This window comes from Rutilus rutilus (genome assembly GCF_951802725.1).
Source record: "Rutilus rutilus genome assembly, chromosome: 8".
Lineage (NCBI taxonomy): Eukaryota > Metazoa > Chordata > Actinopteri > Cypriniformes > Leuciscidae > Rutilus > Rutilus rutilus.
The window spans coordinates 28,527,051-28,543,425 of NC_140222.1; the positions used below are offsets into that span (position 1 = coordinate 28,527,051).

Below are 16,375 nucleotides of genomic sequence, written 5' to 3' on the forward strand. Positions count from 1 at the left end.
AAGATTCACCTCTTTTAATGGCTAAGAATCGTCTTAAGAATTGTCATCCTAGTCTTTCCCTACTTTGGTTTACAAAGAGTTAATTGCAGATGCAAGCATAGGGAAGTGGAGATTAAACAGACTCTGTATTCTCAGAAACTCAAAGGCCTTGCCTTTTGCCGGTTCCCCAGTCCTCCTCCTCCAAGGACAAGGACATGAGTGACTTTTAGTGCAAAAACTCTTTCTCAGCTAAAGCACCATTTCCAGTGCTATCAGGCTTTGTACCTCCCTTCCCCTTCCCCTCCCCCTCCCACCCACCTAACCATCCATTTAACCCTAAACCCCACAAACACAACTAACATTATCTTCGCTAGAAATACAAACAAGCCGCAACACATTTTACAATAAAAAAAAGAAGAAGCATAGCAAGTTTTAAATTCTCACACTCAATAATCACAGAAAAAAAAAGACAGAAAGGGAACTCAAGTAGGCCTTTTCCACAACAATTCCACTCCAACTTCTGCAACGAGGGAGGATAGATTTGGGTGGTGGCGTAGGTACAAAAAAAAATCCCGAAAACAAATCTAAAAGCTACTGTGAACTTCATATTGGAGGATCACAAGCAATGAGTGAAACCGTTGATAAGAGATGGTCTAGGTCAATGTGTTACCACACAAACCCTTACAGGCATGTGATGTATTATTAACTGGGTGTTTTGGGGTGTGAAAACAAGCTCACACACTGGAATTTCCAGAAGGATTAATTCTGCCATGGCGGCCAGTCACACAAAAACGTACTTCGTAACTTACAGTAGTGTGATGCTTAGGGTGTGGCCTTCAACAACAAATTTAAAGTGAACTCGACACTTGACCAGCGAAATTTAGCATATTGCAATGCATTGACAGAAACTAAACGGTTTAAATGGAGTATGTAGTTATAGATCATCGTCATAAATCCCTGCAGATGCTGCCACATCTTTACACTCCTCTGTATTAAGACAAAATAGAGAACTTTTTAATTAACTTCAAGTGCAATTAATCATCATATATACTCATGTCCTTGATATATATATATATATCCTTTATTATCCTGTTACTCTTTTCTGTTAACGTCATATCAATCAAAAATTTCAACACGAAATCACCCTGTCCTTTCTCTTGAGTGACTGTGCACTTTTTTGGCAGCTTGGTGTCAAGACTTATAAGCAACACATACGTACAAGCCAAAATAATAATAATTACTATTATAATTTTTTTTTAAAGCCAAGTATCCCCACTTGGATGGGCCTTTTTTTTTTTTTTTTAGCACATTTGCTCTTTTGTTTGAAAGTACCCGTTTCTTTTGACTAAAAAGTGCCCTTCTCAGTAACAAAGTGCATTCAAATCTTGCTTCTTTCTTATTAAGGTGCAAAAGGCAGATAAACATGGTACAGCACTGCAGAAGGAATGATGCCACAAAATTATATCCTCTAATTCACACCAGAACAAAACTGTGCATCCATGGCTGTAACCACAGGGATTGTATACAATGAGATCCACTTGAAAGATATAGCAAGGATCACAAACTGCTTTTAGGATGCATGCTCCTGGAAAGTTTCTTTCAAATCTGCCACTTCATCATGTATAAAAGGCTCCGCCTTAGTCAAGTCTTGTCCTCGTGCATGCCTTATTTAAACGAGAGGCCTAACTCAACCAAATAACCCACTCTGCTGGATTTTGGGGGGAGCCCGTCTCAACGTGCCCACAAAGTGCCTGCTGACGCTCTAGGCCCCTCTCAATGAGTCATCCTGCTCTGATGTGGCCATAGGACGGTGCTGCACCCGCTCTCACCAACGCAAGCAAGCACATATTACTTTAAAATAAAGGTCTGTTTTAGGACACTTTCTTTCAAAACTTCGGCCAATCACTTGCATTGTGAAAACGTCTTAATTGCTTAATTTTTTAACTATATACATTGCATTAATTGATAATGTTCACGTTTCAAATAATAAAAACTGGACCCTCCCTCTTACTCGGCTACAGTCGTGTGCTTATTTGGACTTGGACATTAATTTATTGCTCACCTTATCGCTCAGGTTGTTTCAGTTTTCTTTTTTTTTCTGTGGTCCCTTGGGCAAAGAAATTGAATAAGCACTTTGTATCTCCCTAACCCAAACTGCCTCCTTAAATAGGTATTTCTCTATCTCTGTTGGATATCTTTAGTAAAGCTGTGCAAATGCATATAAAAGGTGCTCGACTCTTTATCTCTCCTTCTGTCGCTGAAACAAACAAACAAATAAAAGATTCCCTGCTTAAGTTGTCCACTAGCCATTTGCATAACAGTGGTGCCCTCACTCAATCGTTTGCGTACAGTTTCACTCTCCTGCAGAAAGACTCAAAATGAAGCACATTTATCACAATTCATACTTTGGGCAGAAACTTCTGGGTTCCATTAAGTGCAGCTTAGGAAAAAAAATGGGTTTCTCAATTATAATGCTCTACAACATCAAACAGCATATTCCCCCCTGCAAACTTAACGCAGTGAGAAACCTGGAGTGAAGCTTAAGAAAGATGTAACCCTATCTATCTGCAATATCCCTCTTGTAAAGGGTCTCATAAGATTACAACCTAATATATACACACACGTATACAAATGTAAAGTGTCAAGTACCCAAAATAGTCAACTCAAAAGGTCAAAAAGAAATCAAAATGACAAAATATTAAGACAATCCCAAAAATAAGAAAGAATATAATGCAAATAAGACAGCCAAAAAGGAAAAGCAGGCCTGTGAGAGGTAAGATTTAACATGATTGTGCCCAGTGGCGATCAGATGAAGGTAGTGCTTTAGAAACACAGGACCTCATCCCTTGTCTTACCCTCTCCCTGCCAGAAACAAATTAATGAGATCTCCCCATGTGTATTCAACTCAAAAAGGTAACCTGTTAAACCATGAAAAGATAACCTATTAAAAAAAAAACAAAAAAAAACACATCTTTTATAGAGAAAGTAACACTTTAAATCAAACCCCTGTCCGATTTTTTCTGGAACATTTAGAAAAAAGGTGCTGCATCAGAATATTGCATATATTGCAATCTGAGACAATATAATTTTTTTATAGTGTATGTACATGTTGCTCATTGCATTAGAAAAAGAGATCTATTGGTTGCCTTGATCACATCTTAGACCATTCATAGCTAACCTGTTGAAGCAGCAGTCAGCCCGGTGTTTGACACCTTACTTTTTAAGACAAGGCCCTGTTGATGCAACCCAGAGATGAGGAACTTGTTTAAACTGCATAGTAGCTTTTTCTCGTACTCACATGGCTATGCCATTATGTTACAAAAACACCAACAAAAAGACCCAGAAAGATGGTGACAGCATGGGTGAGTGATTTGAAGTGCTCTTCGCTCTTCCAATAGACCAGTAACTTGGTGGTTAAGTCTCTATGCGGAATGCAGAAGCTAAAAAAAAAAAAAAAGGAGGAAAAAGAAACCAGAAGATTAGATTTGTGACACCCTGATTTGTTTTTTGTTTTTTTTAGAGGACCATGTAGTTTAAAGTTTCTTTTTTTTTTTTCATTCTTCCTCTCATTTTTGAGTAAAGCCCTCTCTGACAAAGACGGATTCACGTAGTCGCAGAGTCCCTTTGTCCCGAGGTCAAATCTTCACTACGTTCCCCATCGGCAACCGGGCTGTGCGTGTGACTACCGTGATTTTCCTCCATGACTGATGTTCCTGTGCCCCTGTCCGGATGCCGTCGACCTCTATCGATGTCTGCGTCTGGGCCTTGAAGTTCCAAAGGACCATCTAGGAGCTCAGAATCTCTTATGCGTGGCTTGCGGCCTCGACGGGAAGGGATGCCGTTGCAGCCGTCCTTCTTGAGGTGACGGTGGAGGTGGTCTGAGCGCACAAAGGTTTTAAAACAGCTGGAGCACTGGTAGGGGCGCAAGCCTGTATGCACACGCATGTGATTCTTCAGGTCGTAGTTGTGGGCAAAGGCAGCGCCACACTGAGTACACAGGTAAGGCTTCTCTCCTGTATGCTTGCGCATGTGAACCTTTAGCTTGTCCTGCCTGGAAAAGACCATACAAAAACTTCAAATGAGCCACTACCCATGGGTTTGTGTGTATTAAGCAAATTAACAATGACAGACTCAACAGCAATTTAAGGTTAGAAAATTAACAATTGATATACAATACGCTTTAATGCCTTTAATGTCCTTAAAATGCCCACTCCCACATGACTTGATGTCCCAGAAAAACCATTGATGATATTGGGGTGAGTCACTAACTACAACTTGATGACAAGACACACCGGTAAGGTTAGCCACATAGATCATTAGAAAAGTCAAATAGGCACACATATATTACAAACTACATAAAAGCAAACATCTAAGGAGGTAAATATATAAATCTGTTTGTTTGCAACATCAGAGACAACATATATCCTCAAAAAGAGTCTGACCTCCTTATCTTCACTCTCAAGAGTAAAGTCAAGTTTATTTATCATTCTTTTGTGCTGAAGGCACCCAAGGTCATATGAGGAAAAGAGCCATAAAGCTCATAGCTTTATCGCCATAATTTCTTTTTAGGCCAATGAGGCACTGAAGGGCTCAATGTTCAGATCAGAGTCATAGTGGGCCATGAGTTTCCCAAAAGAGCCATTTCAAAATGGTGAATGTGTTAAAGAGCACAATTGCTTGTTTTACAAGCAGAATCTGAAATCTTCAAAGGCAGCTGAGTTCAGCTGAGGAACGCTTTTAGTTTATGGGAAAAAAACAATGTTAGACTGAAAAGGTGTGCTGGGTTGAGAAACAGGTTTGGAAGAATGTGGTTTAACCTTTAATGTCTTTCCTCAAGTGTAAAAGCACAATAAAAACTATATAAAATATATTATTGTTGGAAAGTTTTATATTTTTAAAATATTAATCCAGGCAAAACTTTTTAGCATTTCTGACTTGACACCCCACCCGAAGCAAACTGGTCCCAATGACTAAAGAGTAGGTTCTTTTCAACAATAGACAACATACTGTCAAAGTATATTGTTTTGCACCAATAAGGAAGCTATAGTGTGGTGTCAAATACAAAGCCTTCTGTTGTAAGACTCTGCTCTCAGCTTACCCCTCTCTGTCCCTTCCCCTAAGCTTGTGACCAGGGCAGAGTACAGCTAAACAAACTAGGGTAGTTGACCCGTCCAGAACATTGGAGGCTTACCGAACACACAAACGCGCTCACGCTCTTCCATGGACAGACACACACCCGAGTATGTAAACACAGACATGTGCACACACTGATGCCTGCTTGTGTATTTAGACGTTTTAATGCATCTGGAGATTCTCTCACTCATAATTTCTCACCTTTCCTTCACTTTTCACATACATTCTCCATAATGTGGGTAATATATACATACATGCTTGTGAGGAAACACGTTCACACACATACGCACAGTGCAACAGAGTGGGGCACAGACAGATGAATTATTTAGAAGTTAGGATTGATTTATTGCAGTGTGAGTGAAGTGCACTCTTAACCCTGATAAAACGGGATTAAGATTACAGTACCCCTTCCCAATAGGTGGAGTATTTAGGTGGCAAACTTAGATCCATCCCTACGCAAATAAGGTACTGGTTATTTTTGGTGCAGTGTCTATTTCCAATGCGTGTCTTCTGATTAATTCATTAAGGTGATGGTTTCATGGAAGAGGTGATGCCCTTAAGTGCAGGGTAAGCCATGCTAGCAGCTTTCTAAATGAGATTCAGTCTTGTAGCACACTATATTTTTCATCAGCCGTTTGTCTGAAAGAGGGGCTGTATATGCCAGGGGCAATAATCAACATAACACCCAGGGTCACAAGTTCAACTGACTCACTGGCGTAGATAGACCGTGCTGTAATCCCTTTCAATATCGGCATGGAGAGTTTTATAACGGCCTCATCCCTGATAACAGTAGACCAGGTTGTGCTACCACAACCCACTTTTATTGGACCCCCTTGTTAAAATTCCAGGACTTTGTCATGCAACCTTTCTGTCAACATAAAACACAACTTTATGGCTGACTGTGATAGTGTACTGAATACCTTACCATTTAAATTTGATAGCACACAATATGCTAAAGTGTATGAAAAAATACAAACCAAGCTCAATTTTCCATAAGATAAAAAAACAAACTGACAAAAATAGCAAAAATGTCAAACCTGGTAAATCGCACTTTGCAGATGGTGCATTCATAGGGCTTTTCTCCTGTGTGTGTACGAATGTGGCGTGGAAGCTTGCCTGCACCTTGGATGACCTTGGAACAGATGGGGCACTTCTGGAAGGCTTTAGAGCGCATCTTCCTTTCACCGCTGTTACCCCCTCCAGTCGCTTGGTTTCCACCTCCGTTGCCCCTCACTGACCACAGTGGTAGCAGACTTGGAGACATGGAGGGAGTGGTGGCCTCCTCGTGCGGTGCACTATTAAAGTACTTCAAGTAAAATTCCACATCTTGCTCTTCGCCCTCAGGCCCATCCTCCTCACCCCCACCACCTGTCGTGGCCTGTTCCCTTTTATGCTCCAAGGAGTCCATCATCTGTTGTAGCAAAGCACTAGCAGGGCCTTGTTCGTGCTCCCGCTCACCTGTCACCTCCACCTCCCTCTCTGATTTAAGCTCTGCCTGACGGAGGTAGTAATGTCCATTCTGAGTGGGAGCATAAAAGGGTATCAGGGCCTCTGCACCTTTCCCTCGAGCCAGAGCTGAAGCTCCATCCTGGCACTCCTCATCCACGTTATCATCTTCAGGGTCACGAGGCGGCTGTGATAGGGCCTGGGCCAGCGGGGAGTAGTAGTCAGCAAGGCCGATGGGTGTGCCATTGCTGTCAGCGCCATTGCGTTGGCTAAAGTGCAGGTGTGCGGGAAGGTCCCTGAGCTCTGGCGTGCTGCAGCTGCTACCCCAATGCGCCCCCCTCTGGAAGAACTCCAAGTACTCACGGGCACGCAGCCGGATGCCCAGCTCTTTTCCATTCTTTCCTCGCTCCTCTTCTTCCTCTTCTTCATCTTGCTCACTGCCCGCCTGCAAAAAGAAATAACTACATCATCATACTGCTCCAAAACATTAATCAGTCGAGTTGTAAAAAAAAACACAGGTCACTCACCGGCGGGGAGAGCACTTTGGTGTCCAGCAGGTGTGTGCAGACATCTTGGACGGGTGAGATCTCCAGCACACGGGCAGCGCTTAGGATGTCAACCACACTGTTGCGGCTGACTGTGAGTGTGGCTGTGTATGCAAAGTCCAAGAGGGCGGCCAGCGCCTCAGGCCGCACAAAGTCCAGCGCATAGACTTTCTGGCGGTCAGCAGCCAGGCCAGAGGTGAAAAGCTTATGGAAGTAGGTACTGCAGGAGGCCAACACGGAGCGGTGGGCAGGGAATTCTCTCTCTTGGGCAACTAGCAGTACATCACACAGCAGCCCACTTAGCCGTTGCCGGTTGAGATTGCCCAGCAGGTCAGCACTGTGCTCAGGGAAGGGGATGCCCACTGGTCCTTCCTCTATCTCGCCTGCACCCCCACAGGCCCTCCCCTCACGTCTTCCCCGCCCACCTGCTCCCGACGACATTTTCCACCAGCCTGCCGCCGAGCCGCCAATCGCAGCCGCCACCCGTCCGTCCGTCCTGCCGTCTGTCCGTCTGCCTGTCTGTGAATGTTGAGGAACAGTAACAGTTAATCATAAAGTGACTGGCAGATATTAAAACAATTGTTATTATTATTAAATTAAGGCAAAGTATTTTACGTAAAACTACAACAGAGTGGGGAAAACATTTTAAAAGTATTTTCAAACACTCCAAATCATTTTCACCAATGACCTGAAAAGATTACTGACAATAAAATAGTTTTAGAAGTTCAAGCTGAACAACTCATGCTGGAGCTTAAGACACTAACACTGTGTTTGGACCATATTTATGCTGTTCCTTCTCTCTGCGCTCTATTACCATCCAGGGTTGGATTTCCAAGGCTTGTATGCAAATGAAGCAGAGAGGCTAATAGATAGTGGCCAAATGGTTGCTACTATACAAAAGACCACTGGTCAAGAATATCCGAACCACACATGGAAGCCTCAAGATATAAAAGGATATTCTGTCAACAAACCATGACTCTAAATACACAATGTGCCGGTTGAAAGACTTCTTTTAAAAGTCCATGGAGAATTGGTGCAGTTTTTTAAATGAGAAGGTATCGGTTTTGCAAATGCATGTTGTATATTGTTGTATATATATATATATATATATATATATATATATATATATATATATATGTTGTCAATAAGCTACTGTTTGACTTCAACTTGTGGCAGTTAAGAATTTACCATGTCTTGAAATGCATTCTAAATAGCCTTCTAGTTTACAGCAATCAGTTCAGGGTGTTAACTGAATTCAAATGTAGCAGCATGTTAGAGGGTGGCAAGCCTGCTGTCATAATGGCAGTGGGAAAAGAGAATCTGTACCGTGCCGCTTTGCTGGGGGAGTGCATGGCACATACTATAGACCTGGGCACCATGTGCACTGAATTGCGTGTCAGTTGGCTTCTGGGGAAGGGGGTGGGGGCAGGGGTTTGCCGGCTAAAGGCTTGAGTGGAAAAAAACCCACTAGAGGAGGAAGAGTAGGAGGACACACGCAGGGCTGCAAGGGAACAGTATTAAATAGGGAGGTTGTCAATCCGGTCTGAGCCGGTTACCCCACCCTGCACTGTGTGCCAAGTTTCAGGAAAGGCCTGTCCCCTTGATCACGTGTGGGGGAGATTAAAATGATCGACCGCAGTACAGGCGAGGGTAGAGGGAGGGGGGCTATGAAAGGCAACCTTCCTTGATTTGTCCATTGGAAAACACACGCGCACACGTGAAAGCCAAACAGCCTAACTACCCCCCGCCCCTCCATCTGCCAAAGTGACCCAGCAGGGGGTGAGGCCACTGAGGATTATACCCAATAAGAGCAATGCATTCAAATGACATTCCTTCAGATCAAGCCCCTTGGTATGTATGCAAGACCTGCTCAACCTGGCTGCTTGCTCTCTCTCTCTCACACACAAAACTGCCTTCCTCCACACCTAGAGATCTGGCACTAAGTCAGGTCACTATTGGTGTAGCACTAGAGGTAGTGGGAAGGTAAAACTCAGCAGCAAATCCAACCCCCACTACTTGTCTTACTTGCGTTATTAATGTGGGTGACATTCAGGCTCACCTTATGTGCACTGTTTTTACACGCCATCTGACTCTAGCACAAACAGTAAAGAAGTTCAGTGTCAGAATATGATGAAATTGGCATAATCTAGGGCACATATGCACTACACATTTCTATATAGCACACTTCAGTGAAGCCATTCCAATAATAGTCCCCCACTGGACCATGTCTTGACTTGTTAAAGTTTGATGGTAATGCCCATAAGCCAATGGTTTAAGCAATTTTCTCACTGTCTCTCCCTTTACTTTTTAGCAAAATGATGGGCATCTGTAGGGGAAGGTTTGATACAACTCCTACCCACTTGACTAACAGGTGCAATCTATCTCATTGTTTTATTGCAGATCATTTGAATAAGTCAAGGTAGAGGACAGGCTGGAGGTTGGGTTTGACAATAAGTTTTTCCAAGTATGGCACAGGTTCCACATGAATCGAGGTAAATTGTCAATTTAAAAATAGTGCTTATCTAAAAGGGATAGTTCAGCCAAAAATGTTAATTCATCATCATTTACCCACACCTTATGTCATTCCGTACTAACTTTTCAACTGTTTTTGCCCACACCATGAATTTCATAGGGTGTGATGTTGTTTTGGATCTGATTGACAGTCATTGTAAAGACAAGAAAAAAAAAAAGTCTGTGTTTAAGTTATTGTGTCCCACAGAAAAAAATCCTACAGGTTTAGAACATTTTGAGGTGAGTAAATGATAGAATGTTTCAATTCTGGTCTCCTTAAACACTAAAATAAAAAATGTCCAAATCAGACTAATTTAACTCAATTCACAAGGAACCTGTGCCATACCTGGAAAAACCCTTCAAATCAGAAAAAAACATGAATTTCAGAGAAATATGGCAAGAGCTGTTCTGCTGAAGGCAGTTCTTAGAAGGGAGACTCAAAAGTCATCTCTCTGTACTTCAGCTTGTGGGTGATACAATAAACTAGTTGAGCAGCATCCCTGTCCCTGAATAAACCCAGGGCAAAGCTGAAAGAAAGAGGAAACAGTGCAAACAAACCTGATCCTGACACCTTCTCAGGGCTCCCAACATTCTTCATCACTTATTCATGGATATGGGTGACAGGGGCCATGCAACGGCCCCAACGTCTCATTTCCAGACCTCTTCTGCCGGCTGCACGCACAGGCCTCAGCTACTTTGCAAGTCAAACCACAAGTTACTGCGAATACTCATCCCACCTCAACCCCCACCCTCCCCTGACAACCCCTCCCAGCCAATGTGAAGAGCTGCTTTTGAAAATAGATTTCAGAGACTGTCAAACTGTCTTAACGAGTATCTGCATCATTTTTATACTGGGCAAGTGTAAACAAAACCAGATTAGAAATTCTACCTAGAAATTCTAAATAGTTACCTTTAGATAGGTATGAAAAGTATATCATAGTTGCACTTTTTGTATCAAACTCCAATATAACTGTTGAGCAGAAATAGTTCAGCATCATGTAACCAGTTGGAAATAACACCACTAACAGTAAAATCTTTTTACAAGAACCAGGTAACTACCGTCAATCAAATTGAGTCATGGTTATTTAATTTGTTTGGTGATTAAGTTCTTAGAATGCAGCTGCTGCTCTCCTCAACTAACTCTAATACAAAGCTAATCCAGCGAAGGACAGCAAACGGCAAATCTACTTGCTCATTATATGAACCGAAAACTGACACCTCAGAATGAAACATCTTAGGCAAGCACATGCCACGCATTCCAGGAAAACACATTGACTTATGACATGAACCAAAACAAGCAGTAGGGTTTCACAAAACACTTCAATCTCTTTCTATTAATTTTCTCTCTTCGTCAATATAGTCTCACACCTTTAAATGTGTATTTCATGAGAGCTTGGGAATCCTTAGAAAGGATCAGTTGAAAGGATTAATGACAAACATGTGAGTTATGTACACAGGGCATCCCTGCAACATGAATGTATACTCAGTATGTATGTGGAAGCAAATGTGTGTGTGTGTGTGTGTGTGTGTGTGTGTGTGTGTGTGTGTGTGTGAGATTAGCTCCTCCTGCCTCTTAAGGGAGGGAAGGGGAGTCACTAGACTAGGTTGACAGGGTTCAAGGTCAAGGCAGAGAGGATATTACCGGATAATCGTAAACAGTATGGAAAGGGGCTGACTTGTTCCAAGAAGAACAGGATTTTGAGCAAGGCCCTGCAAATGAGTCACTCCTGCCAGCGTTGGTTAGGGAAGCATGATTGGTCGCAAAAAGAGCAAGGAGGAAGTGGGCGAACAACTGATAAAACTAGTGCTGTAGTGCTGGGTCGTTTCACTGGAGATATGTCAGAAGGCTGCCAAAAATCCAGACTTGTATGCACAATGCCCCCCCAAAAGGTACTGGGTGAGACTGCTTGGAGCACGTGCACACAAACCTTTGAGCTAGCGCAACTCTCGATTTTACTTTGCTTTAGTCGCTAGAAACCTTTATAGACACAAAAATCACCTCCCTCTTTTCAAAACCAATCATGAGATCAATAAAAGTTTTGGTACGGGCAAACTATGTTCTTTTTATAGTGTGAAATTAAAAGTCTTAGTTGTAGACGTATATCAAATAGAATGAGAGCACACAGCAAAAGGTAGAGCAGATATGGCAAGAGACCCAATTTTGAATGCAACAACGTGCCTACGATCTTTCTAGACCAGCAGCAGCTTTGTTAGAAGATCAAGCCCATGTGTGAAAATGCCACGACGCCCCCTCAGTTTGACCAAACTTTTCCAGGCCTAACTCCCTGCATCTGTCTCCGAGCTGCCCACAACTTCTGAGTCTTTTGGACAATCTGTGGCCGAGCCAGGAAACAAGGAAAGAGCATGCAAACCAACACGTGAAACAGAAACTAAATTGACTAATGGCGGCAGCACTACTCCAGCCCTTCCAGTGCCCTTGCGCTGAGGCCGTAGCTCGTGTCTCAAGCTCTCTGCTGCTGCGGCAGCCTGGCCGGTTGGGCGGAAGAAGACTTCCTGCGTGACTCTGGTGATGGTGTAACAGAACCCGCTCTGTTATCAGATGACCAGCTCTCCCAGACACTGCACTGCACTCTCCACCACCAGTCTACCACAGCTTCCACTTCCCTCTTCTGCCTCTGCTGAGAAGGCAAAAAGAAATGACAACCCACCCAGGATTTCTTTTTCAGCTCTACATCACAGCATATCTCTGAACAATACCACTAAGGTAAGTATGTCAAGGACTCCTCCATCTGCTGGAGGTCGAGCTCCACAATAGAGAATGGGGGCGAGAGCATAAACTTACAGCAATTGGATTCCACTTTACTGTCAAGAAAACCAAGAAGAAGGCCTCACTCATTGTGTCGACAGACTCTCAGCAGATAAGGACAAGTGGAAGAAGGCCCTTTAAAGAGCGCAATGAGAGAATAATGAGATGAGCTCTCTGATTACCGATAGTAATGCTAGCTTGCACCAGCCCATCTCCCAGCATCAGTCTTTAATTCGATCACTTCAAAAATGCTTTACAAATGTACACTGTCCCCCAAACGTAATAAAACTAAACCTTATCCAGAAAGCCAATTCAAAGTGTCTTCAAAATGCTGAAGGATTACTTCAGCATGAACTATACTTTTAGGTCAAACAGTAGTTGCTGGTAACTTCTACCGCCTTTCAGCCCTCAGTCCTGCACTGCTCAAGGACACAGAAACAGATGCTTTATGTCCTCACAACAGACCACGATTTTACTTAACTTTTCTAGAGGATTGTGTAAATAAAACTAAGGATTGTGCAAATAATTTATTTCATTTCATAAGCATTCAAAAGCTAGTCAAATGTTTCATACAAGCAAGTGCATAAAATCTTAATATTTGATGAGAGTCTAGCAATTGAAACTTTAAATGCACACAAAAGTAAAACAAAACTAATATTTAGTCAGTTATTTAAAAAAAAAAACTGAACTTCCACATATATTAAAAGACATACTGAAATGAACACAGCAACACATTAGGTTAAATCAAAAAAGAAAATACTGCTTGATGTGGGTTGCATGAAGTTCACACATGCCTTACCTGTCATAAATGCTGACCTGAAACGACCCTGTCAGGTAATTTAACTATATGCAGTGCTAACTGGATTATGGTGGGTTAGAATCTCTTTGCCTCTTAAACAAGCAAAAGACAATAAAGAACGGCCTCACCCCTGTGAGACAAGGAGCCTTGTCTGTGCATTATTCAGGCACTGGGCGTCATCTGTGAATAAAAATACCCCTTGTGTCCTCCCTGTACCCGCACTAGTGAAAACAAGTTGAGCAAGTATGGGATGGAAATGATCTGCATACATCTTTGAATAAAAAAAGAGAGCGAAAGAGACTGCAGCTTCCTGCAACGCCTTTGAGTCCAGGATAAACATGCAGTCTACTGAATGGACAAGTCATGAGACCCTGCTAAAGACCCTTACCAAGGGAGTAGATGTTGAAGTGCATTATGGCACAGTTATAAAAAGAATAAGGGAGCAGAGAAGCCTACAAGGGATCTGCCAAGAGGAGAGGAAAAACTTTCCAAGGTTCTTAGAGATCTCATTGAGCAGGATGTCTTTGATGTGAATTTAAGTTTATTTAAAATAGTTTCACAATCCACCAGAGATGCCATTGTCAAACCCACAGTCATCAACCATTGGTGACCAAAACGTAAATAAAACCAATTTGCATCTGCCAGAAAATATCTTCTATATTAAATTACAATTTGTAACCGTCAGATAAAAAGATAAGAATCAAAACAAATACAGTTCAGTCAGAAAGTACTTGGAAAGTGAAGCTCGCGGCACAGAAGCTTACCAAGTCATACCTTAACACAGAAGGCCTCCGTTTTTCATCTCTATGCCATCTGCAAGTGGGTCAAGCGCTCTGAACTTAATCAAGCCAAGTCCCTTCTCTTTCCCCTTTTAAGATTCCATTATTTCTCTTCTAGCTTGCCTTTCCCATCTCAGACACCAGAGAGAGTGAGAGTGCATTTGGAGCTCTTACCGGCCGGCAGGAATTGTTTCCCTGTGGGTCAGCTCCGTCTCCCTCTGCCTGCCTGCCTGCCTCTGTGCCTGGGCAGGGCTCTGCTCTGGAGAAACTGCAGACAGGAAACTTCCGAGTGGCCCTAGTTACATAGGCAAGCCCTTGCCTGATCCCACACAGTCAGACACCTACTAACTCCCCCACTCTATTTTCAGCCCACTGCTCTAGCTTCACTTCCCCCTCTGTGATTGGCTTGCCTGCTTCTCAATCACCACACCTCCCCACTAGGATAGGCTACTGGCTGTTCCCTTTCCTGTATGGCCAAAGGCAAGGCATTCTGGGAAGCACAGTCCTTAAGTATGACTTCACCTGCTTCTAGGCCAGTGCTACGAACTACAAGTCCCAAACAGTCTGCTCTTGCCACCCCCACATCTCAGAGCTTGCTTCAACGTAAGCATTCAGAGCTGAATTATACACTACCGTGTGTTGCTAGCAGGATGCCAGGTATTAAAAGTACAGACCAGCCAACAAGCAGTGCCAAGCTCTGTACGTACGAAAAAAGACAAAGGGATCCAGACACAACTCAGTGGAACTTCAACACAATAAACTGATATTGTCACACTACACCATCCAAAATATTTTGCATTCTTAACCCAGTGGAGACTTTTTTAAACCTAAAATATTCTATCACAGCTATAACCAGTGAAAACCAAATTCAAGGCTGAAAGATCAATTCCAAAGGTGTATGCACAAGTTTTGTTTCTGAATGAATGACAAGGAGGATAAAAAAATTGGACCCTAGTGCGTAACACCGTACCTTGTCCTATGGAATTATTTTTGGTTCCTTCCTACAACCTTCTCTGCTCGTCTAACCACCGACAAACACACCCCTTAAGTGCTGCCTCAAACAACAACAAAAAAAGTTAACAACTGTGAGAATAGAAAAAAAGTTTATTAAAGCAACGCCAGTGAACTGAAGGTGTACTAAAGCAGTTATTTTGAAGACCAAAGAAAAAGGATAAATAATTCCTCACTGGCACAGGAGCCCCCTCCTACCCCCCACACACATACTCTCTCTCCTCTCGGTCCCCCTCCCTCATTCCTTCCTCCTCAGCCTTGCTCCCTTCGGTCGATAGGCCCTGGGCAGACGACACGGGGGACAAGCAGGGGGAAACGAGCTCACCTGTGATGGCCGTGGCGGTGCTTGTTATGGGTTAGCTCTTCCCTCCTCTGTGGAGCTCTCTCTCTCTTAGCTGTCCCTGCCGTTTAAAGCTCTGTATGCGCTAACCAAGCACCAGCAGATCAACTCAATTCCCTTCCTGGTTTCTGGAGGGCAAAAAGGTCCCTCCCTTTCTCTCTCTCTCGCTCTCCCTCTCTCTTAAAGAAACAGCATTCCCCCATGCTGCTCTCCTCTGCTACTCTCTGGGGAATACAGTAAAAGGCTGTTATCATGCCATAGTGGCCACCATCACTCATGACATTAACACACCAGTAGAGTTCACAAGGATGTCACTGGTAAAACCGGCCTGTATTTGCACAAAGTTGTTTGCTGGGGTGTTGCACATGTACTTTGGATGAGTGTGCGCGCCAAAATAATGAGAGTTAACCGTCCTTTTTTCTCCCCTGTGTGTGTGAATGCAGTCGCACCCACCCATCCCGTTGCCTGAGGTCATAGCGTCCCACCCCAGAACAAGCCATGGCACATTCCAGGACACTCAGGGTCTGCCAGCAGTTCCCCCCCGCAACACATATACACACACCCTCCACTGTTTCAAACTAATACAGCTCACAGTGTACCTACTCTCAAGGGGTCGTCGGATAGAAGTGACACTTCTCTGCTACACCTTTTTGACACCTCTTCTCCCATTATATTTAACGACCGAACTTTTCAATTTGAACAGTAATTTAAAAAAGTAATCAAACACCTAAACGCGCACTGCGATTCCATACTTACCAAAATCATGCTGAGAGAAGCGATAAGTGCAGTCGACCAGCGGGACAGACATGGATTATCCTCCACCACTTAAGAGACTCGTTCGCTGGTTTACCTGCTGCTGGACTGAGTTACTCAAAAACAGGAGGAGTAGTATATGACCTCTCTGAGAGTGACTGTTCAATTGAGGACTCTCCCGTAAAACAGGGAGTGGACGCAGAAGAGTGTAATTGTGTATGACACCGAGTTGCTTAAATGCTGGAGTATTAAGTAGGAGACGAGCATGATGAACTAACACACACCAGCCATAGAGGGCAGTGTAATAGGGAC

At 43.2% G+C, this 16,375-nt stretch overlaps 1 protein-coding gene across 4 annotated transcripts; it reads right to left on the reverse strand.

Annotated features, from left to right (window-relative positions):
• Nucleotides 1-1,282: 1,282 nt before the first annotated feature.
• Nucleotides 1,283-16,328, reverse strand: zbtb7a (zinc finger and BTB domain containing 7a). Of its 4 annotated transcripts, XM_084417005.1 has the most exons (5): nucleotides 14,134-14,330; nucleotides 10,173-10,305; nucleotides 7,086-7,622; nucleotides 6,150-7,003; nucleotides 1,283-4,030 (listed from the first exon to the last, which is right to left on the reverse strand). In XM_084417005.1, the coding sequence occupies exons 2-5, from the start codon at nucleotides 10,203-10,205 to the stop codon at nucleotides 3,583-3,585; spliced, it is 1,872 nt and encodes a 623-aa protein (XP_084273131.1). In that variant the 5' UTR covers nucleotides 10,206-10,305; nucleotides 14,134-14,330; the 3' UTR covers nucleotides 1,283-3,582. The 4 variants fall into 4 exon arrangements, with proteins under 4 accessions (XP_084273131.1, XP_084273132.1, XP_084273133.1 ...); XM_084417006.1 differs by lacking the exons at nucleotides 10,173-10,305; nucleotides 14,134-14,330 and adding an exon at nucleotides 16,067-16,328; XM_084417007.1 differs by lacking the exons at nucleotides 10,173-10,305; nucleotides 14,134-14,330 and adding an exon at nucleotides 15,296-15,447.
• Nucleotides 16,329-16,375: the final 47 nt, after the last annotated feature.